At 43.1% G+C, this 23,893-nt stretch overlaps 1 protein-coding gene across 7 annotated transcripts in view; it reads left to right on the top strand.

The window, feature by feature from the left end:
- The first annotated feature begins 1,343 nt into the window (after nucleotides 1–1,343).
- The window catches only part of ltbp3 (latent transforming growth factor beta binding protein 3), a 39,889-nt gene continuing 17,339 nt past the window's right edge, over nucleotides 1,344–23,893 (top strand). For all 7 annotated transcript variants that reach the window (XM_029701211.1, XM_029701207.1, XM_029701210.1 and 4 more), the window contains exons 1-6: nucleotides 1,344–2,023; nucleotides 17,961–18,242; nucleotides 18,518–18,681; nucleotides 18,806–18,911; nucleotides 23,045–23,134; nucleotides 23,382–23,498. In XM_029701211.1, coding sequence (XP_029557071.1) covers nucleotides 1,783–2,023; nucleotides 17,961–18,242; nucleotides 18,518–18,681; nucleotides 18,806–18,911; nucleotides 23,045–23,134; nucleotides 23,382–23,498 — 1,000 coding nt within the window. In that variant the 5' untranslated portion in view covers nucleotides 1,344–1,782. The remainder of the gene's footprint in view (nucleotides 2,024–17,960; nucleotides 18,243–18,517; nucleotides 18,682–18,805; nucleotides 18,912–23,044; nucleotides 23,135–23,381; nucleotides 23,499–23,893) is intronic.

The following is a 23,893-nucleotide window of genomic DNA, read 5'->3' as shown; positions in this document are numbered from 1 at the left end:
TGTTGTAATGACAGTTACAGTAGCCTTACTACTTGGTCTGTAAGTAATAAATAACCAATGAGTTTACAAAGGGGGCAATTTATAATACCTGGAATTCCTTTGTCCTCCATGGGACTAAAGACATTAGGCAATGACTTATACCCCTCCTTTCTATAGCTGTGACTCCCTCAGTCTTGTTATGAGTGGCAGTCAGAAATCAGACCTTTGATAGTCTTCTGTCCGCTCTACGTGCAGGTGGCAGTACCCTGACTGTGTTATTGTATTCCTGACTCTCCATTTCTCATCAGTCTAGTCTGTAAGTACCTCTCTCCCGTTCTAATGTAAAAAGCACGACTGGGCTGTGAGTTGGGTATTAGTTTAGTTGGGGAGGGAGGCAGTGGACAACAGCTGTCTTTGTCTAGTTTGTGTGTTTGTGGTGTGAGTGAATGTGCTTGAGTAGGTGTGCTACAGCTCGACTGGCTTCTATTTTTGTACGCTTCTGTGAGTGGTTGTTTTATTCGATTGTGAGTATGCATGCGAGTGTGTTTTGTGCAAGTGTCTGTCTTGGCAGTGGATGTCGCTGTGAGGGAGAGAAGCACAGGCAGAGAAATGTAAGTGCAGCCTGTGAACTCTCCAGGCCCATGCAGTCATTTCCTTTAGCAACTGAGAGCAAATATTCATACTTTTTGTAGAGGAAGTGACTCAACCCTCTCCCCAACTCTCACTTTCTCTTTCTGGCCCATCACATGAACCCACCGGATGACATTCCTGACCCCAACTGTACACCTTTGACTGATTGTGAAGGTTAGCTAATGGTGTGGGTGTGTGGTCTGTAAGTGAAGGGGGAAATGTGGTAATGCTCTGTTATGTCATACTGTCTTTATATTTCACTACTAAATACAGTAACAATTGATATACTTTGATTGGATAGCTGGATTTGGCGCTGTTACTTTCTCACCCAGTCGTTGTATGGTGTCACACCTATACCAATATTTGTCATTTATTTAATAGTCTAGATTTGAGATAGGCTTAAATTATGAGAGCTAATGATGAATGTTTTTTTTGTAAATTGAGTTTTGTCAACAGGCACCTCTTTTCCTCCCACAACTGTAACTGTAAGCCATATGATGCTCTACTTTCCCCTGAACGGAGAGCTGTTTAGTACAGTTGGCATTCACACTTGATTTCGAGGTGTTTTCCAGAGCGACACGCACAGCTGTGCCATTATCGTTCCTTGGTTAGGGGGTGTTAGGAGAAATAACCAACAACGAAACCACTTTCAGCTTAGCTCCTGCGCTGCCTGGCCTGCTGCCAGCTCTTTCTGGAGAGGATTGGCTTGGCTCCCTCTCCCTCTCTCCTCCCTTCTTTCCCAAACCAAGATACGCACACAGTAACCATCCAAGCAACAGCAGGGAGAAAGGAGAGCGAGAAAGCGGGTAGGGAAATGAGAAAGTTCTCTCGATAACTTTTGGGTCCTGTATTTTAGTTAAAATAAAAATGCCATACATTTTACTGTTCGGAATGAATCATTTTTATATGCGGGGAGACTGAAATTGGCTGTTTTAAAGGGCAGGAGGGAAGCAGTACACCACTGAAGTTTTCTCAGCACTTTTTTCGTTGTATGAGGCACCTTTATAATCAACATTTTGGAATACCTCCGGAAGTTAGTCGGTTGTTTTCAGGGTTCGCGTGAAAGGAATACAGAGTCCCTTGGTGTTTTGTTCTGAACAGTCTTTAACAGCATTACATTTTGACACCGTGAATGCCCCCTTCTCTTTGCGCACGACGGTGAAGGATGCCAGGATGCCTTCTCTGATCATTTCCCATCTGCTCGTAATCTGGCTGGGTGTCCAGAGGCTGGCCTGGTGCGCAGAGCGCACATCCACCCGGGAGCGCTTCAAAGTGGTCATCGCCCCTCTCATCTGCAAGAGGATTTGTTTAAAAGGCCAGTGCCAGGACACTTGTGAGCAGGGCAACAACACCACACTGATAGGCGAGAACGGACAGTCAGCGGATACTCTCACAGGGCCTGGATTCAGAGTGGGTGAGTGGTGATGCGATGATAAACAATAATGCTTTTCTTTTCTTTACAGAAATAAAGATTATGTTGCTTACCCTGGCCTAATTATGCTGTTTTCTTTTTTAATTCTAATCCATGAACAATATCAGTCCTTGTAGGGAAGAAAATACACATAGACCCATAGGCCTTAATCATCAGAATCAAAATGACCATTGCATTGCTCAGACATGGCTCATTGGCATATTTCAGATTTTCCCCCTTCTCTAATCTCTTGCCCACATTGTCTGGCTGGCATGAGTTTAGTCTTTCTGAACCGTGTCAGATGAAATGTTGTAAACCATGGCTCCTGGGCCTATACGTTTACATTCTGGAGCCTACATTGGAGTTTACTTAGCCAACTAAACTCAACTCCACGATTTACGACTAGTGTGGGCGGACTGGAGCTCCAGCATCACATAAAATGAAAGTTGAGTTTTATCTGCTAGAGTTTACTGTTCCCTCTCCCACTGCCCAGTATAAAGCTGCGACCAGCAACCATTCAGTCAACACACTCTCACAATGATAACAATTTTACCAGGATTGTGTTTTAAAAGCACCCTTGCCAGTTTACATTTGAATTATCTACTGTGATATCTACAGGCTAGCAGCAGTTGTCAGACACAATAAATACACTGAGTGTACAAAAAATTAGGAACACCTGCTCTTTTCGTGACATAGACCGACCAGGTTAAAGCTATGAGCCCTTATTGATGTCAGCTGTTAAATACACTTCAATAAGTGTAGATGAAGGGAGGAGACAGGTTAAATAATGTTTTAAGCCTTGAGACAATAGAGCCCCACAGTGGAGGTTTCATAATACCCATAAAACCTAGTGGTCCAACAGGGAAATGGTTCCAATCGTTTTTCCATCATTCATTTTTCCCAAAGGGAATTTTAAAAACACAAAAAATAAGGGTTGTGTTTCGTGTAGGCTTACCCTGGCGTGACGTTTTGATAACCATGTAAATCTCTCGGACAAGGTGACTTTTATCAATATATTTGGCTCTATTTACTCTCAGATTCGAAAATGCTAATTAGCATCAAAGTAGACATCATGCAAGGCTACAAATCCCTGCAAGCTCCTGCACGTCAGCTCTACCTGGCACCTTTGCTAACAGGTTCATTTAAAGAAAGCCATTTTATTAAATAATACATTTAGCTAACATTAGATAGATAATTCAGAGATTCTTACCTTTGCCTTGATTTGGCAGTCACGTCCATATCATCATGGCATTTGTAGTTCTTTATGACAGCCACATTAGCAGCTAATTAGCATTTCATTTGTTGGGGGTAAATACAGGCGAATATATTGATAAGAGTCACCTTGTCCTAGAGAGATTTACACGGTTGTCAAAACGTCATGCCAGGGTAAGCCTACACGAAACACAGTCCTTATTTTAAGTGTTTCTAAAATCCCCTATGGGAAAAAATGCATGATTTAAAAACAATTGGAATCATTTCCCTGTTTGATTGTGCCTTTGAACAGGGTATGGTAGTAGGTGCCATGCGCACCGGTTTGAGTGTGTCAAGAACCGCAATGCTGCTGGGTTTTTCACGCTCGACAATTTCCCATGTGTATCAAGAATGGTCCACCACCCAAAGGACATCCAGCCAACTTGACACAACTGTGGGAAGCATTGGAGTCAACATGGTGCGAACATCCCTGTGGAACGCTTTCGACAACTTGAAGAGTCCATACCACGAATAATTGAGGCTGTTCTGAAGGAACAGGAAGGTGTTCCTCTTTGTTTTGTACACTCAGTGTATTTAATGATTACCCCACAGCAACTCACCCAAGCCTTCCCCATTTCTCCTTCTCCCAAATCCAGTCAGCTGATGTTCTGAAAGAGCTGCAAAATCCGGACCCCCACAAATCAGCCGGGCTAGACAATCTGGACCCTTTCTTTCTAAAATTATCTGCCAAAATTGCTGCAACCCCTATTACTAGCCTGTTCAACCTCTCTTTCGTGTTGTCTGAGGTTCCCAAAGATTGGAAAGCAGCTGCGGTCATCCCCCTCTTCAAAGGGGGGGACACTCTTGACCCAAACTGCTACAGACCTATATCTATCCTACCCTGCCTTTTTAAGGTATTTGAAAGCCAAGTTAACAAACAGATCACCGACCATTTCGAATCCCACCGTACCTTCTCCGCTATGCAATCTGGTTTCAGAGCTGGTCATGGGTGCACCTCAGCCACGCTCAAGGTCCTATACGATATCTTAACCGCCATCGATAAGAAACAGTACTGTGCAGCCATATTCATTGACCTGGCCAAGGCTTTCGACTCTGTCAATTACCACATCCTCATCGGCAGACTTAACAGCCTTGGTTTCTCAAATGATTGCCTCGACTGGTTCACCAACTACTTCTCCGACAGAGTTCAGTGTGTCAAATCTGAGGGCCTGTTGTTCGGGCCTCTCGCAGTCTCTATGGGGGTGCCACAGGGTTCAATTCTTGGGCCGACTCCCTTCTCTATATATATCAATGATGTCGCTCTTGCTGCTGTTGAGTCTCTGATCCACCTCTACGCAGACGACACCATTCTGTATACTTCTGGCCCTTCTTTGGACACTGTGTTAACAACCCTCCAGACGTGGCCTCCAACTGCTCTTAAATACAAGTAAAACTAAATGCATGCTCTTCAACCGATCACTGCCTGCACCTGCCCGCCCGTCCAGCATCACTACTCTGGACGGTTCTGACTTAGAATATGTGGACAACTACAAATACCTAGGTTTCTGGTTAGACTGTAAACTCTCCTTCCAGACTCACATAAAACATCTCCAATCCAAAGTTAAATCTAGAATTGGCTTCCTATTTCGCAACAAAGCCTCCTTCACTCATGCTGCCAAACATACCCTCGTAAAACTGACCATCTTACCGATCCTCGACTTTGGCGATGTCATGTACAAAATAGCCTCCAACACCCTACTCAACAAATTGGATGCAGTCTATCACAGTGCCATCCGTTTTGTCACCAAAGCTCCATATACTACCCACCACTGCGACCTGTACGCTCTCGTTGGCTGGCCCTCGCTTCATACTCGTCGCCAAACCCACTGGCTCCAGGTCATCTACAAGACCCTGCTAGGTAAAGTCCCGCCTTATCTCTGCTCGCTGGTCACCATAGCTGCACCCACCTGTAGCACACGTTCCAGCAGGTATATCTCACTTGTCACCCCCAAAGCCAATTCCTCCTTTGGCCGCCTCTCCTTCCAGTTCTCTGCTGCCAATGACTGGAACAAACTACAAAAATCTCTGAAACTGGAAACACTTATCTCCCTCACTAGCTTTAAGCACCAGCTGTCAGAGCAGCTCACAGATCACTGCACCTGTACATAGCCCATCGATAAATAGCCCAAACAACTGCCTCTTCCCCATACTGTATTTATTTATTTATTTAGCTCCTTTGCACCCCAGTATTTCTACTTTGCACACTCATCTACTGTCAAATCTACCATTCCAGTGTTTTAATTGCTATACTGTATTTACTTCGCCACCATGGCCTATTTATTGCCTTTACCTCCCTTATCTCACCTGATTTGCTCACATTGTATATAGACTTATTTTTCTACTGTATTATTGACTGTATGTTTGTTTTACTCCATGTGTAACTCTGTGTTGTTATATGTGTTGAACTGCTTTGCTTTATCTTGGCCAGGTCGCAATTGTAAATGAGAACTTGTTCTCAACTGGCCTACCTGGTTAAATAAAGGTGAAATAAAAAAGAAAAAATGAGTCTGACAACTGCTGCTAGCCTGTGATCCATCACAGTAGATCATTAAAATGTAACCTAGCAAGTGTGCTTTTAAAACACAATACTCGTTAAAAACATTTTTTTAAATGTATCAAAAATATTGCCTCTGTTTTGAGAGAGCGCTGTAGTTATTTGCTCCGTTTTTTCCTTAGTTGTGATGATAGGATGTCCATTTCTATGTTGATCTGTGTGGAGCCCAGGGTTATTTTAGTGTGATTTGATTTCCCCTCAAACACCTTATTAAGGCAGACTAAGATTTGCTTTAGAATGCGAACAGGACCCCATTAATAAATTGCAGTAATAAACGAGGGAACTGATTCAGTCACTGTGAGAGCTACATTTATGGAAATGCATGCAGAGGCCGTCCTTAAAGTGTCGGCTGTGGGGCTCTGTGGTCAAGGGAGTTTGAGCAACCTTCACATTCACTTAGGCCCACACATGTCCTATACATTTACACACATTTCCCCCCCCAATGTTTAGATTTTTCTTGAACACCTAATGACTGTAATGCCAGTTTACTGTCATAAGGTTGACGTACAGATTTTGTTTTGGAACTTCTCGTGAAATGTGATGTTCCTAGGCTTTTTCTCCCACCCTTCATTACAGAACTACAGCATACTACAGAACTACAGCATATTTATAAATGACCTAATGCGTTTTTGTCATAAGAAACTCTCTTCCTCTGTACTGTGAATGAACTTGCCCACCCTTTGATCACAAAACCATCAAAATGGTTCTCCTTACATACTCCAGTTGTAATTACAGTGCAGCAAAGGATTGTTAATTTTGTGTAATCTGAACATTTGGTCTGGAGAATCAAACTAGCGTACAAACGGCCCTGTGTCTGGTATTGTACGGGTACTGTAAGCTGCATTTAACCCGGCTTTAGTGCAGTTGTTTGGGTTTGTCTGGCAGGGGCTACAGAGTGCAACTTGAGCCAGTGTCAGCTTTTGGCAAACCAGAAGTGTGTGTGGACAGTGTACTCTGTGGACATGTGGAATTTTCTCTCTAGCATGTTAAAATGGCCGCGGTCAACGACAGCAATATGAACACTTTTCCATATACGAGTGGCTGTGACGTCAGCACCACAGCAAGGCTGAGGCCTAGACTAAGCAGACATGCCAGAACCTTGCTGTGAAGCAGTTCACTTCCAAATGCAGTACGGCACTGCCTTATGATTCAAGATTGCCTTTCTTAAAGTCTTCACAGGAGCAATGTTGCTAAAGCTGTTGTAGGATATTTTGAGAAAATGAATAAATAAGGCTCGGTGAGTTTCAGGGAAATCTACTGGGCCTCAGCGGATTTGCCAGGTTGGCCTCACAGCTATTACATAGCTATTGCTATATATTACAGTAGGTACATTTCCATCCTGGATTTCTTTTGTTCAGTTAAAGATTTGGAATAGTATCTACTTGAACAGATTCTGACATGGTAACGTAAACAGATATTTTGAAGCAGGATTCCATTTTTTGTCATCTCTGCTAAATGAGTATTAACACAAACCAGTCAAACCACAGCAGTGGTTAATTATATAAATCAACTTTTCCATGCTCATTCTGTGCTCATTCTCTTAATACTTCTATTATGCTACTGTCTGAAGTGTATGACAAAGGCCCCCTAAGATGTCATGTTCAGGAAGTCCAGTGGTTTGGTCACTTCTCCTCTCGTCACCAGGTGATCTGAGGTGCGACTGGACGTTCCTCCTTAAGGGGAGGATTTATCCATAGAAGTAGAATCACCAGGACGTCTTCATTCCGTTCTGTGGATTCTATGTATCTACTATCCCTGGTAAAGCAGGACTGGCTACCCCCCCAGCCCTCTGACAGACAGTGTGGGGAATCCAACAGGGATAGAGAGGGATAAGCTACTGTTACTGCTACGTTTGCTGTTACTGCTACACTTACTGTTCCAGGGATAAATCAGCTGAGAGACAGCTAGGTCACACAGACTCCTGTCTGCACTGGACGATGGTCTCTGTATTTACATGCTGTAGTGATGTGAAAATAAACTAGAAGGGCAGAGTTGCCAAATAAACCTAGCTAAATAAACTTATGCTTGTATTTCTCAGCATTATCTCTTGTCATACTCAAATTACATATGAAAGATAAATCCTATATTCATATCAGAGATGGCATGTGCTGTATGTTGAGATGCTGTTATACGTTAGTTTCCGGCAGGTTCTACAGATGAAAAGAGTCAGTCGGCAGTTGGTCTTTGGATCAGGCAGGCATTGTACTGTGTTGGGCTGCCGAGTAGCGCAGTGGTCTAAGGCACTGCATCGCAATGCTTGAGGTGTCACTACAAACACCCTGGTTCAAATCCAGGCTGTATCACAACTGGCTGTGATTGGGAGTCCCATAGGGCGGCGCACAATTGGCCCAGTGTCGTCCGGGTTTGGCTGGTGTAGGCCGTCGTTGTAAATAAGACTTTGTTGTTAACGGACTTGCCTAGTTAAATAAAGGTTAAATCCATTTTTGTATTTATTTTTTATTTTTATTATAATTTTTTATGTCTCCACACGGTCATAGAGGTTGAGCTGGGTTGTGCAGGTCAGACTGAAGCAGCACTCTGGATGTATGACTTAAGAGACTGGGAATGGGAATCTTGATAGACATTCCTCCCACCTCCACCGTCCCTGCAGTATTTACCCACGGTAGTTCTGAGCCTGTTCCCCCAGTTTTACTGCAAACAGCTCTGTTTGGGTGAGGGACGGAGGACGCAGCCTTTCTTCTCCTCCTCCTCCTCCGCACAGGCATTCCACCCATCAACCTCAGCAGACTGGCAGCAGCTGCTCTCCACCTCTTCTGGACCTGCTTCTGCTTCTCAGTCACTCTCACTCTGTATCTGTCTGTATCCTAAACTAAACCTGCTGTCTCATTCAGCCCAATCACTCTGTATCTCTATGTGTATCTGGGACTCAGGTTTCCTCCAACTTTGATATGCAGGGAAGTGGTGGACTCTCTAACCTCAGCAACATTCCCATCCTTACTGTTGAGGCTGAGCTGACTTCTGTCTCTCTAGAATGTCCTATGTCACTCCCCCTGTATTCAGTTCCTGATGGACTTCTCCCTCCATCCTACTGCAGTACATCTGGCTCATGTCTATCTATCCGTGACTCAGGACGGAGGTCATGTGAGAATGTGAAATGACCAATGTGATCATGCACAAAATATGAGTTTAATGGGTCATTCAAACCCAATCGTTATTGCAGTGATTTATTTGGGGTTTCCCTGGGTATTGGTCAGAGGAGAATGAAAGGTAAAAGAGAAGTCAGCAAAACAAGCCGAACTGGAGCTGCCCAGGGCTTGCTGTCCCTGTTTAGAGACACTTTAGTTTCCCCTCTAAGAGTCCTTCCCCACACTCACTCACTTCCTCCTCTGATGCCAAGTTATGGGTGCTGTAGTAAACATGGGCAACCCAGAAACCTGCACCACTCCACAGTGTGCCGCAGGCTTGGCTTTGCCCAGAGGTGAGTCTAAGCAGAGCTTTACTCACACACACTCTCTGTCAGTCTCTCCCAAGGCCATAGAGAGGGGGATTCACATTTTCTGTGTGTGTGTGTGTGTGTGTGTGTGTGTGTGTGTGTGTGTGTGTGTGTGTGTGTGTGTGTGTGTGTGTGTGTGTTTGGTGCCATGTCATCAGCCTTCCCTCAAGGCTGTGTTGTAATGTTTCTGTGTGCATGGTTTAGGCTGCTCTCGTATGGAGGGCAAATATCTCAGGTTATTTAAGGTCACAGGCAATGTAGATCTACAGTCCAGTTTATTTGGGGGATCTTAACTCAGATTTTTAATGGAATCAGATTCCTCCTCTCAGGGCTATTCCTGTCCTGTCACTGGCTCTATTCAAGTCAACACTTCGGTGCAGGTTGAGAAGAAGAAAAAACAGTGCGAGGCAAATTGTTTTTGGCAGCTGAAGCTCCAAAAACAAAACACCAATTAGAGGTCATTTTTGAAAGTGATGAGGGAACACAGTGTGTGTGTGTCAGGAAGGAGGACGTCTCACATTTGAGGCTAATATAGGAGGAGCTAGCCTGGCTCGCCATGTTTAACACGCTTTCCTCCCATTTGCTTAGGGTGGGGGAGAAAGGGAGCAGTTATTTAAAGCTGGCTAGTGGAATGTGAGCACTGCGAGACTGTGTAACTGCACCCCCAGACCAGATCTCTGGAGCCGCACAGCCATTAGCCAAGGTAAATACAGAATAACAGTGCTGCTGCCAGGACGGGGGGAAGGCGCTGAGACACCCTGAGCCACTACAGACCCATACCTCCCCTGAGGGGTGTGCCATCGCATCGTCACCGGGCCTGGGCAGAGAGCTCACGTCAGCTCTGCTGGGTGTACTGTCAGCATTCCTCTCTCTACCTGGCCTGCTGATATACCACAGGACAGATTAGACCAGTGATTACATGACATCACTTATCCAAAGCTGGTGCCAACATTCTGTCTCCCTCTCTCTCTCCACAGACGTTAAATAGGTCTGGTGCAGGGGGTTGCCAGGTTACACTGGGTTCATGCCTACCTCTTGGCCTTAGAAACAACCTTACATACCTCCATGACATGTCATAATATGCCCCATTGAGCAGGGATTGGAGTGATGGGTTTGGGCAATTATACATAATCAGACAGACAGACAGTGCAGTATCGTAGTCTCACACCAGATTAATGCTAATGATATGTAATGTTAGAAGTGATCTGCCTAAATATGGTTTATTTTTAAATCAAAATAAGTGTTCTAGATCATTTTGCTTTACAAAAAAGGGGGTGGGGTTAATGAAGTGGACTAAAATGAAAGTTGATCAAAGACCAGCGAGGGTGGTCTTATTCAGGCAAGATTTCTGCTAGGTCATTTTGTGCCAGTCGACTGTTAAAGACAGCAATAATTTAGTGACTGCAAATGTTTTATGTGTGTTGAGCGTTGGAACAGGCACTGTTTGGAGGGCTGCGTCCCTCCTTGCCAAGCGATCTGGGGTGGATGCAGGGGGTTGAGGGGATGCAGGGGTACAGTATGAGTATCATTCAGTAAGCGGAGGCCCTTACTCCCAGGCGGCCTGCTAGTCGGCAGGAGGAAGCAGAGGAGACTTTCTCAGGCCTGTGTTTTTAAAAAGCCAGTGATTATGTCATTTACTCTGGGCTAGGCTACAGAAGTCTGGCCCAGTCCATAGTCCACTCTGTGTATGTGGTATGCGGTCTCAGAGCGGCAGTTTAAAGCAGGCATACTTGGGGATGTGGTTTCTTGCTTTTTCTACTGACCGTGAAGGCAAGAGCGTCATAAGACGCTGTGCCTCCCATTATTGTGATCATGCCCTTTTAATAGTGGTAGTAGTGGTAGCGGTGGTGATTGTTATTGTGGTGTAATGTTGTTTTTGTCATTGTCCTTTTGATGGTATTTTTTTGTGGGAATGAAGAGATGAAAATGGATTGATTTGATGTGGGTTGTGTAGCTTACAGGCTTACTGTAACAACAGTATAATACTGTAATACTAGCGTAATACTGTAATAGTAATACCGAAGAAGAAATGTACTTAATATCATTCTCTGATTGTTTGGCAAATACTCCCTCCTCTATAACGCCATACTTTTTAAGACATATAATCATAATCTCATGATCACTTTAAATATTTGTTAAGCCATGAGAAGCTGGCCAGCCATCACTGACCCACTGACATATTCAGAATTATCTTCTAAGAAATGTAAGATATCAGATGAACTGTACGTAGACTAGCTGTTGAACTGGAGCGTTAAACTATAATTTGATCATTTTGAGCTGGGAATATTTGAGTTGGGAGGGAGAGGCTGTGGTTGGATGGGAGGCTGTAGGGGGGAGGTAACCAGGCTGCTGCTGCATAATCTCTAGACAGACAGAAGTGGGTGGGTGGCCACAGTCAGAGCAAAACCCCAGGGGCACGCAGAGGGCGCCCCTGAAACACACACACCCTTCCCCACCTCCCTCTGCACACAGTGCACAGACGGGCAGGAGATTGCCCCAACTAAAGTTACTGTTGAGGTCCGGGGGAAGAATGAGTCTTGCTGGTTTTAGATGTGCTGTATGAACTGTGATGCAGCGATAGTAGAGAGCTCTGAGTTGTCATCTCTTCAGCTAGGTTTGATTTGAACGGGGATTTAGTTGAACCTATTGTTGCTCCTGGGGCTTTGGATTACTGAAAAGGAAATAGAATGGTCCTTGTTGAACCTGGAGTGTAGAAACGTGAGTCTAGGTTTGGTATTGGACATGGGTCAGATCATTGCTCAAGTCTTGAGTTAGTAAGGCCTATTGTTGAAATATTATCCTTGGATTAAACTCTTCCACCCTGTCGCTCTCAAACGTGGGTGGTTGTAATAAAACCTAGCAGCCAGTAGTTGGTCTGAAATAATAACATAATTAAACATTCCAAAGTGTGTGTGTTGGTGTGTCCGACTTTCTGTATATGTACAGCATGGTATGTATAGCTCTGTGGTAATGTCAGTGTGTGTAAAGCACATGTGTGTACAGTTGTCTCAGCTTGCCCACGCAACAGTTGAAGAATGACAGGTATGTATTTCTGAAAAAAACGTCCCTCTGCATCTGAAGAAAGAAATAACAGATTCATTTGGATCCCTCTGATGCTTTTTCCATTGCACTTTCTCTATTCTACTTCTTTTTCTTTCTCTCGCTCTTTCTTACACTCTCCCTCTCTCTCCGCTCCTCCCTCTCATCTTCTCTCTCGTGCTCTCTCACCCCCCCACTCTCTCTTTCTCTCCCTATCCATCTTTCTTTCTCTCTCTCTGTTTTTGTAGTGCCTCCATTGGCCTGTCTATCTCCTACACACTGTCGGTTTCAGTCAAAATCAACTTTTTCACTGGAGAACCCATTTTTTCTGCCAGAATTTCTGGGGACACCATTTTTTTCCTCAATAATTTCTTGGGATCTCACCCCACCCCAAATCTAATGACAAAACCGTAAAATTGGTAAATTTAGATTTTTACGTCAACAAATAACCTCAAAATTAAAAGAAACCAATACATTTTCAACAAATAAAATTGACTCAATAAAATTGTATTTTCAAATTATCTTTTTGTATATTCCACCATACAATAATCTGTACTCTTAATTTTCTGTTCCCCCCCACAGTTGTTTTAAAAATATGTATGTGTGTATGTGTGTATATATATATATATATATATATATATATATTTAGTGCATTCGGAAAGTATGCAGACCCCTTGACTTTTTCCAAATTTTATTACGTTCCAGCCTTATGGATAAAATTGATTAAATCGTTTTTCCCCCTCATCAATCTACACACAATACCCCATAATGACAAAGCAAAGACTGGTTTTTAGAAATGTTTGAAAATGTATAAAATATAATAAACTGAAATATCACATTTACATAAGTATTCAGACCCTTTACTCAGAACTTTGTTAAAGCACCTTTGCCAGCGATTACAGCCTCAAGTTTTCTTGGGTATGACGCTATAAGCTTGGCACACCTGTATTTGGGGAGTTTCTCCCATTCTTCTCTGCAGATCCTCTCAAGCTGTCAGATTGGATGGGGAGTGTCGCTGTTTCTCATCGTCTGAGAGTCTTTTAGGTGCCAAGCGGGCTGTCATGTGCCTTTTACTGAGGAGTGGCTTCCGTCTGGCCCCTCTACCATAAAGGCCTGATTGGTGGAGTGCTGCAGAGATGGTTGTCCTTCTGGAAGGTTCTCCCATCTCCACAGAGGAACTCTGGATCTCTGTCAGAGTGACCATTGGGTTCTTGGTCTCCTCCCTGACCAATGCCCTTCTCCGATTGCTCAGTTTGGTCAGGAGGCCAGTTCTAGGAAGAATCTTGGTGGTTCCAAACTTATTCGATTTAATGATGGAGGCCACTATGTTCTTGAGGATCTTCAATGCTGCAGAAATGTTTTGGTACCCTTCCCCAGATCTGTGCCTCAACACAATCCTGTCTCGGAGCTCTACGGACAATTCCTGGTTTTTGCTCTGACATGCAATTTCAACTGTGGGATCTTATATAAGCTGTTGTGTGCCTTTCCAAATCATGTCCAATCAATTTAATTTACCACAGGTGGACCCAAGTTGTAGAAACATCTCTGAATACTTTCCCGAATACGCAGTATATAAAAAACAATTTTGGAGACCCCACCGCAATTACCCCGATTTTGAATACCGCTGGTCTAAATCATGGCATTATGAGCAACGAGCTCTCACTCCTCACATAAAACACTATGTCGAGAAGAGCTTTAAAGCCAACATTTGTTCCTTTCTTCCTCCTTCTCTCCCCCTCTCTTTTCTCTCTTTCGGTTCCAGCACATGCTGGATAGGAAAAAGATTCCCCCTTTGACTACGGTTTGGAACACATGTGACCCAATTTTGAGTATGAAATCTATTTCCTAAGACATGCCAATAAAATGGTATAATGTGAAAGGGAGATGTGAGCATAATTACATTTTGGACTTCAGTATTAATGCTGGTGACTGAGAATTGATATCCATATTGGGATCATGGGTTTCTTAGAAGTGCTTTATAATATATAGCACTGTATAATATAGCCTAGATAGCACCAAGCATTTGTTGGAGTGATCCTATAGCTGGGTGGCTTTAGTGTTTCAGATGATCTATTCTAGACCATTCCGACAGCCTGCTACCCACTCGACAGAGTGGGAGAATTTCCCATCTGCAGACTTTTTGTGCCCAGTTGGGTTTCATAATTCAAGGATGCAGTGGAACACATATTATCATGACTGGATCATAACAGTCTCACGATCAGCTCACTCACTCAAGCACAGTCTGCAGAAAACATTAGTCCATGTGCATTTACACCCAGGTCTCTTAAACTGCCCTTTCCTGGGTTTAGATAGAGGAAGCAGATGTGGAGGAGAGTCGAGTTTAAATTCCCTCCTATTGACTGTGAGAGGAGCGGTCTGAGAACTGTCCGCCTGGTCCAGTCAGTGTGGTGTAGTCTGATTAGGGGACTTGGAGGTCCACCCTCTTTACCTCATTAGATATGTGTTTAGCCTGTCATGCTAAGCACCAGTACTCCACCCAACTAGCTAATCTGTGGGGAAGGGATGAACATTGTAAATACAAGCACACAGCAAGAGGTGTGCTAGAAATGGCAGACAGCTATGTGCTGTAGTCTCTGTTGTGAAGCCCCACGCTGGGGTTAATTCGAAACATCAAAAGAAAGGCCCATTCACCAGATTTTATTTTAACCACAGCTTATGTACAGTCTGCTTCAAGGCATGTGTGCAACATGTTCATGGAGACAAAGGTATCATTTTGACTAACTTTACCTAAGGGCCGTGTTATTTCCTTCTCCATAGAACCCCGTCCTGTTGTTGGCCATGGAGTGTGTGTGTGTGTGTGTGAATGCAGTGAGCTCCAGTTCCCCGTCAGATGGAACTGCTCTGCTCTCTCTGAGACTTCTTCTCTGCCAGACGGGCCCTCTCCCCAAGCCTTACCAGACTTTTCCTATGTTGTCTCTCCGGTCTCTGTGGGTTGAAGTTGTATAATTGGGTTTGGGAGGAGGCTACGCCCCTGTCTTTCTTTCTCCGTCTCTTTCTCTGTGTTCTCTTCCCAATTCTCCATTCCCAACAGCTTTCTCCGCTTTCTCTCTCCGTCTTTCCAGCTTTCTCCACTGAGACAAGAAGTCATCAGACCCAGTAGATGTCTGGAGAGCTGTGCACGGGGAAGGGAAGTCCTTCTCCAGTTAGATTTGCTCTACAGGTTTCCCCCTGCTATATGTGAGCCTCCCCAGTAACCTGCTGCTGCATGTAGCTGCCTGTTTTGGGTGTACGGTTAAAGACCACTGTCAAGTTTAATTATGGTGCAGGCAGTGCAGGCTGCGTCAGAACAGCCCAGCCTATCCCACTACACATTTAAACATAAGCTGCACAGCCTCGTGTCATTTCATTATGGCTGTGATTTCTCCGGTTGCTCTTTTCCTTGACTCTCATTGGTTTAAAGATGTCCACGCTGTGTTTGAGGTGATCTAGTCCCGTTATTACACAGCGGCCTAGACTCCGAGGCAGTCCAGGCCTAATTGCTTCAGTGTGCGGAGCTCTGCTCCGCGGGGCGGGTAACACGAACAGGCCTCTTCTCAACCACTGGGTGGGTCTCCGCGTCAGTCAGACGTGCTGAGTCGTCTCTCTCTCTCTCTCTCTCTCTATCTCGTTCTCTCTCTCTTCCTGCTGTGGGACTCACACCACCGTGATACTGCTATGCTAGACTGCAGGGCAAGACATCCTAACCACTGAACTTCTGCTTCATTTCATGGCCCCATTATGGGACAGAGAAAGTGCACAACATATTAGTCATTGATGAATACGTTTCAACGTTTTATCGCACACTTTGTTGTATGTCTATTGAACTATGTGTGTTATTACAGCATGTATTGCAGCATGTCTTGAATTAAGTTATGATCCCATTCTTTATGCTGAACGTCTCAGTCTGGTATGTACTCCTCGCTCCCAGATCTTGGCTCCCACTGTTTAACCTGATTCTCCTTTTTAGGGAGAAAAGTGGCTACTATAAAAGTAAACACAAGGAGAAACCTACAGAGCGGTATATATGGCATGAAGCTCTTTCTTTAAGCAGAGCTCTTGTGGTTTCAAATATTTTACAAATCCCAGTAAAAAGCCATCATTTGTATCAGTGTTCTGCTCTGTGGATCTGTCTCCGTCCGTAAGGACATTCATACGGTAGTCACATGCGATATCTCAGACAACACTGGCCTGATTTTGACGAAACTTGAGTGAATGATGTGTCTTGCCATAGAGGTCAGGCACTTACAAAAATACACTAATTGGCCAGATGGTGGCGCTATAGTAAGAGATTGAAAATGCAAACTTTGAAAGGTCACGCTCCTCACCCCGTTTGACCTAAAGGCATGAAATGCGGTACATACCGTAGCTCCCTCTCCTCACAATGACCACATTTGCATCAGGGACCCATAAGGTCTGTCATGATGGATCTTCCGCCATTTTGAATATTGTGAAAAACACTTGAAATGCTACTCTTCTGGCATCGAATGACCAATCTGCATGGAACCTGATACATGGCATCTATGGACAAAGCTCTCTCAATGCAATATTTTCCAGAGTTGTACCTAAAACAATATGGCCGCTATTAACCAATAAACATTGACGTGGGTGTGGCCTGGCACATAAATGCATATATATCAAAATTTGGTACACATGTTGCAAGCACTGTCAAGACTCAACATATGCAAGAACATTCATATCGACCACACATCGGCATTATAATGGGCACATGTTTATATCTCTTGATTTGTTTGACACAGAGTGCTGAGATTTGGCACACATGCTCAGGGATGTGAGTCTAGCTAATCCATGCAATATCTCAGACACCACTGGTCTGATTTTGACAAAAATGATGTGTGAATGGTGCGTCTTAATGCGTCTTGCCATAAAAATCCTTCATTTGGAAAATTACACTGATTGGCCCAAGGGAGGTGCTATAGTAATCAACTGTACATACATTAATTATACGCAATATCTCAGACACCACTGGTCCTATTTATTATTTTTTCTCCTCTTTTTCTCCCCAATTTTGTGATATACAAATACGATCTCGTGTCATCGCCGAGATTCCCCAATGGGTTCGGGATAGGCAAAGGTAGAGTCATGCGTCCTCCGAAACATGACACACCAAACCGCGCTTCTTAACACCCGGCCGCTTAACCCGGACGCCAGCCACACCGATGTGTCGGAGGAAACACTGCCCAACTGACGACCGAAGTCAGCCTGCAGGAACCCGGCCCACCACAAGAAGTCGCTAGAGCGCGATGAGCCAAGTAAAGCCCGCGCCGGCCAAACCCTCCCCGAACACGGACGACGCTGGGACAATTGTGCGCCGCCCTCACTGGTCCGATTTTTACGAAACTTGGGTGAATGATGCGTCTTGCCATAGAGATCTGGGATTTACAAAATTGCACTGATTGGCCCAAGGGGGCGCTCCATCATTTGTGGGGGATGACATGTTTATTTTCTACAGGAACTATGGTCCTGCTATTATAAAAGTCCCAACTGTTCTCTGTTTAAAATAATGTTCCAAATGAAAAAAGCGCAACATTACATTATGTTGATGATGTTCACCATGTGTACATGTTTTTCCTCTCCTCATGGTGATGTGTTTTACACCTCTTTCTCTCTCCCTGTCTCTTTAGTTGTGTGTCCACTGACCTGCATGAATGGAGGGGTGTGCAGCTCGCGGACCCACTGCCTGTGCCCGCCAGGTTTTACTGGTCGCCTGTGCCAGTTCCCGCTCCGGCAGATGCCTGAGGCCCAGGCGGCGCGGGGCAACAAGCAACCCGTCTACACGCTGTCAGTGCTGCCAGACGGCCAGAGCCAGGGCGAGCAGACAGCCATGGGGCGACCACAGCTGACACAGACCCACTCTGTGTTCACCCTTCCCCTGGCACAGGGGGCAGGCCACCACTCATCAGAAGGTAACCATCATGGCAAACTGTGGGCACTGAAACCACAGTCAAATTGCTGTATATATCAATACCTGTGCCCTTATAGCAGTTTGTTTTGGGTGACATTGTAAAGAACTGGAATCATATTCATGTAATCTCCCATGTGGTTGTCTCTCCCTGTCTGTCTTGGCGTCTCCCTTCTCTCTGCTACTCTCTCTCTCTCACTCGCTCGCGGCACTCTTTTTCTTTCTCTCTCTCTCTCTCTCTCTCTCTCTCCCTCTCGCTCTATCGTTCTCTCTTTTCAGTGCAGTTCAATGTCCGTGTCCACCATGCACACGACACATCCGTTGTCATCCATCCTCTCGACCAATCGGATTCAAAGCCCCCTCATAAAACCGTGACACGCTTGACCCCTCAGACTCACAAACCCAGGGGGCGGTGCTTCCAGGAGACCACGCCCAAACAAGCTGTGAGTTACACCACCCATCAACATAGTGATTGTCACTTTACATACAATAAGTGTATTATGGTTTTTCAAACGCCATTATGTGCATTTCCCTCTTTCCTTCTCTCTCTCACGCCATGTGCTTCAGTGTAGCAGTACCCCTCTCCCTGTACTGACCAATCAGGAGGACTGCTGTGGAAGTGTCGGTAACTCCTGGGGACAAAACAAATGTTATAAATGTCCCAAGCTACCATGTGAGTAACAAATGCCTCAGAATGGACTTCTTGACTTGCTTAAGTGTAAGTGTGTGTGTGTCCTTTCTGATTATCTGTCATGTATAGTGATTATCTGTCATGTATAGTGATTATTATCTGTCCTGTATAGTGATTATTATCTGTCATGTGTAGTGATTATTATCTGTCGTGTATAGTGATTATTATCTGTCGTGTATAGGGATTATTATCTGTCATGTGTAGTGATTATTATCTGTCGTGTATAGTGATTATTATCTGTCATGTATAGTGATTATTATCTGTCGTGTATAGTGATTATCTGTCGTGTATAGTGATTATTATCTGTCCTGTACAGTGATTATTATCTGTCGTGTATAGTGATTATTATCTGTCGTGTATAGGGATTATTATCTGTCGTGTATAGTGATTATTATCTGTCGTGTATAGTGATTATTATCTGTCATGTATAGTGATTATTATCTGTCGTGTATAGTGATTATCTGTCGTGTATAGTGATTATTATCTGTCCTGTACAGTGATTATTATCTGTCATGTATAGTGATTATTATCTGTCGTGTATAGTGATTATTATCTGTCGTGTATAGGGATTATTATCTGTCATGTATAGTGATTATTATCTGTCGTGTATAGTGATTATTATCTGTCGTGTATAGTGATTATTATCTGTCGTGTATAGTGATTATTATCTGTCGTGTATAGTGATTATTATCTGTCATGTGTAGTGATTATTATCTGTCGTGTATAGTGATTATTATCTGTCGTGTATAGGGATTATTATCTGTCATGTATAGTGATTATTATCTGTCGTGTATAGTGATTATTATCTGTCGTGTATAGTGATTATTATCTGTCGTGTATAGTGATTATTATCTGTCGTGTATAGTGATTATCTGTCATGTATAGTGATTATCTGTCATGTATAGTGATTATTATCTGTCCTGTATAGTGATTATTATCTGTCATGTGTAGTGATTATTATCTGTCGTGTATAGTGATTATTATCTGTCGTGTATAGGGATTATTATCTGTCATGTGTAGTGATTATTATCTGTCGTGTATAGTGATTATTATCTGTCATGTATAGTGATTATTATCTGTCGTGTATAGTGATTATCTGTCGTGTATAGTGATTATTATCTGTCCTGTACAGTGATTATTATCTGTCGTGTATAGTGATTATTATCTGTCGTGTATAGGGATTATTATCTGTCGTGTATAGTGATTATTATCTGTCGTGTATAGTGATTATTATCTGTCATGTATAGTGATTATTATCTGTCGTGTATAGTGATTATCTGTCGTGTATAGTGATTATTATCTGTCCTGTACAGTGATTATTATCTGTCATGTATAGTGATTATTATCTGTCGTGTATAGTGATTATTATCTGTCGTGTATAGGGATTATTATCTGTCATGTATAGTGATTATTATCTGTCGTGTATAGTGATTATTATCTGTCGTGTATAGTGATTATTATCTGTCGTGTATAGTGATTATTATCTGTCGTGTATAGTGATTATCTGTCATGTATAGTGATTATCTGTCATGTATAGTGATTATTATCTGTCCTGTATAGTGATTATTATCTGTCATGTGTAGTGATTATTATCTGTCGTGTATAGTGATTATTATCTGTCGTGTATAGGGATTATTATCTGTCATGTGTAGTGATTATTATCTGTCGTGTATAGTGATTATTATCTGTCATGTATAGTGATTATTATCTGTCGTGTATAGTGATTATCTGTCGTGTATAGTGATTATTATCTGTCCTGTACAGTGATTATTATCTGTCATGTATAGTGATTATTATCTGTCGTGTATAGTGATTATTATCTGTCGTGTGTAGTGATTATTATCTGTCGTGTGTAGTGATTATTATCTGTCGTGTGTAGTGATTATTATCTGTCCTGTATAGTGATTATTATCTGTCATGTGTAGTGATTATTATCTGTCATGTATAGTGATTATTATCTGTTGTGTATAGTGATTATTATCTGTCATGTATAGTGATTATTATCTGTCATGTATAGTGATTATTATCTGTCGTGTATAGTGATTATTATCTGTCGTGTATAGTGATTATTATCTGTCATGTGTAGTGGTTATTATCTGTCGTGTATAGTGATTATTATCTGTCGTGTACAGTGATTATTATCTGTCGTGTGTAGTGATTATTATCTGTCGTGTGTAGTGATTATTATCTGTCGTGTGTAGTGATTATTATCTGTCGTGTGTAGTGATTATTATCTGTCATGTATAGTGATTATTATCTGTCGTGTGTAGTGATTATTATCTGTCGTGTGTAGTGATTATTATCTGTCATGTATAGTGATTATTATCTGTCATGTATAGTGATTATTATCTGTCATGTATAGTGATTATCTGTCATGTATAGTGATTATTATCTGTCATGTATAGTGATTATTATCTGTCGTGTATAGTGATTATCTGTCATGTATAGTGATTATCTGTCATGTATAGTGATTATCTGTCATGTATAGTGATTATTATCTGTCCTGTATAGTGATTATTATCTGTCAGGTGTGACAACTGAGCTTCCATTGTTTATTATCTAACTCCTTGGCAGATGTCCATCTGATCTCGATCTCTGCTGTTATACACATTAAGTCATTTGTTTATGGAGCCAAAAACACCAGGCATCCACGCCAATAATTCATTCCCAGCTTATGAAATAATGAGCCTGCATTAACGCAAGCAATTTGTGTATGTCTATGTTTGTATAAGTGTGTACGCATGTGTGTGTGTATATGTGTGAGTGTGTTTTTGTGTGTGTGTGTCTGTGTGCATGTGTGTATGTGTGCAAGTGAGTGAGAGAGAGCGAGAGAGAGAGAAAAGAACTCTGCAGTTACGTGTCTTCCCATGTGCCAGGCCAGTGGAATACTGTCATCGAATTGCCGAAAATTGAATTTCAAGCTGCGCCCCATGAAAATCTTGGCCAACTTACCTTTTTCCATTTTTCTATTACTCCATTCCTCAGTTGTGAGTCAGACAAAGAAACCTTTGTAAGAAAAGGATAGTTATGGTTAATCTTTAAACTTGGGACAGCAGGATCCCTGTCTGGCGTGCTTCTCGCCTCTTTTCTAGTAACGTTGAAGGAACGTTGTATTGTTTTCATGAGACATGTCTTCTGCGAATGAACAGACAAAAGCAACAAGTGGAAAATATGATTCTGGGCTTTTCTTGGGAATCATGAACTTTTTTAAAAGTTGTACTTTTTTTCCATCTATTTTTGAAAAGTATTCTGGAACGGTATTTTTGAAAGGTATTCTGCTCCCACAGTTTCCCACAAAAACTGTCTTTCAATTTTTCTGCCTGGAGGTAAAATCACTCACACACCACTATTTTTTCTATCATCATTTGATTCCTTCTGTTGAATCTCTCTTTCCCCCAGATGAAGATGAGTTTCACTTGGTCGCTCACCCCTCTTTTATTTTATTTCCCCTCTCTTACTACTCCTTGGTTCATACTCATGCTTGGATACCTGTAATCTCTCAAACCCAGGCTCTGATCCAACGTGTCTCATCTACACATATCTCTGTCCCATGGAATCACACAGATTTACTGTCACGCTGCCTATGCTGACAGTGTGTTCAGACTGAACAAGGAACAGCTAAATGAGCTACTTAGTCCAGGGCAGCAGGTAGCCTAGCAGTTAAGAGCGTTGGGCCAGTAGCCGAAGGGTCGCTGGTTTGAATCCTTGAGATGGTAAAGTGGGAGAAATTCTGCTGTTCTGCCCTTGAGCAAGGCAGATAACCCTCAACAACAACTGCTCCCCGGGTGCTGACGACTTGGATGTCGATTAAGGCAGTTAATGCGGAACACACATTTTTGGTTGAATGTATTCAGTTGTGCAACTGACTAGGTATCCCCTTTCACTAGTGTATGACTAACTGGAAGAAATGATCACAGACTCTACTGCTATTAGAAATGTAGGCCTGATCCATTACTCAATGGTTTAGTTTAGGCCTGTCTTTCTTCTCAGATTCTCAGACATTTTATGAGATGTTATTTTATTTTCGTTGATGAGCTGTGTGTAGTCTCCCCTTCCTCACTCATTCTTCCATTTCCTCCCCTTTTCATCCCCCCCTTTCTCTGCCTTACCCTCAGATCCTGGGGTGAAGCTGCAGACCATCATAGAAGACTATGGTTCCACCTGCCCTCAGGGCTATAAGAGACTCAACAGCACCCACTGTCAAGGTAGCATGAACATACTGCCTCTCCCCTGACTGATCCAACGCACATCAGGAGGATGTATCAAACAATAGATCATTTACACAAGTTTCACCACATTTTGTTTGGTACTCATTTGGTATGCCTGGTATGCCCGGAGTGTAAATCTTTGCCCATTTGCTTCACTGATGCGAGGAGAAAAAAGCCACTCCTCACATTCTCTCTTTCCCCCCACTCTCTGTCCCCCACTCTTTCTTTGTCTCTCACCCGTAAGACATCAACGAGTGCACCATGCATGGGGTGTGTCAGAACGGAGAATGCCTGAACACCCAGGGTAGTTTCCTGTGTGCCTGTAAGCCTGGCTTCACCCTGGACAGGACCAGATGTGTGGGTGAGACTCAGAACCTCCTCTAGGCAGACCTGCTCTCCACACAACTCTGCATTTACTCAGCACAGCCATATTGCTTTCAGTAGCAGCAGCAATATACACTATACATCCGCTCCTCACATGTGTGTGAAGATTAATTATTGTGGGGTTTTGATTTGTTGGCAATGGAGAGGTCAAGAGGTGACCTCAGCGCCTGATAGGTAGATGAGCTGAATATGTTTCACATCCACAAAGCTGTCACCAAAGCTATCCTTTTCTGTCCCAATAGTTAGTCCAGTATTTTCACAGATCCCTTATGTCCGTTATTTAAAATGCCACATCTGAAATAACCGAAATGTCATATGATTTTCCCTTCCAGAAACAGCACTACCCTTAGTGACCTCTTCTGTAAGCCTAAT

The sequence above is a fragment of the Salmo trutta genome, chromosome 19, assembly GCF_901001165.1.
Source record: "Salmo trutta chromosome 19, fSalTru1.1, whole genome shotgun sequence".
In the NCBI taxonomy this organism is placed as follows: Eukaryota; Metazoa; Chordata; class Actinopteri; order Salmoniformes; family Salmonidae; genus Salmo; species Salmo trutta.
The sequence above is the reverse complement of the archived record's forward strand: the minus strand, read 5'-3'. Positions and strand labels throughout refer to the sequence as shown.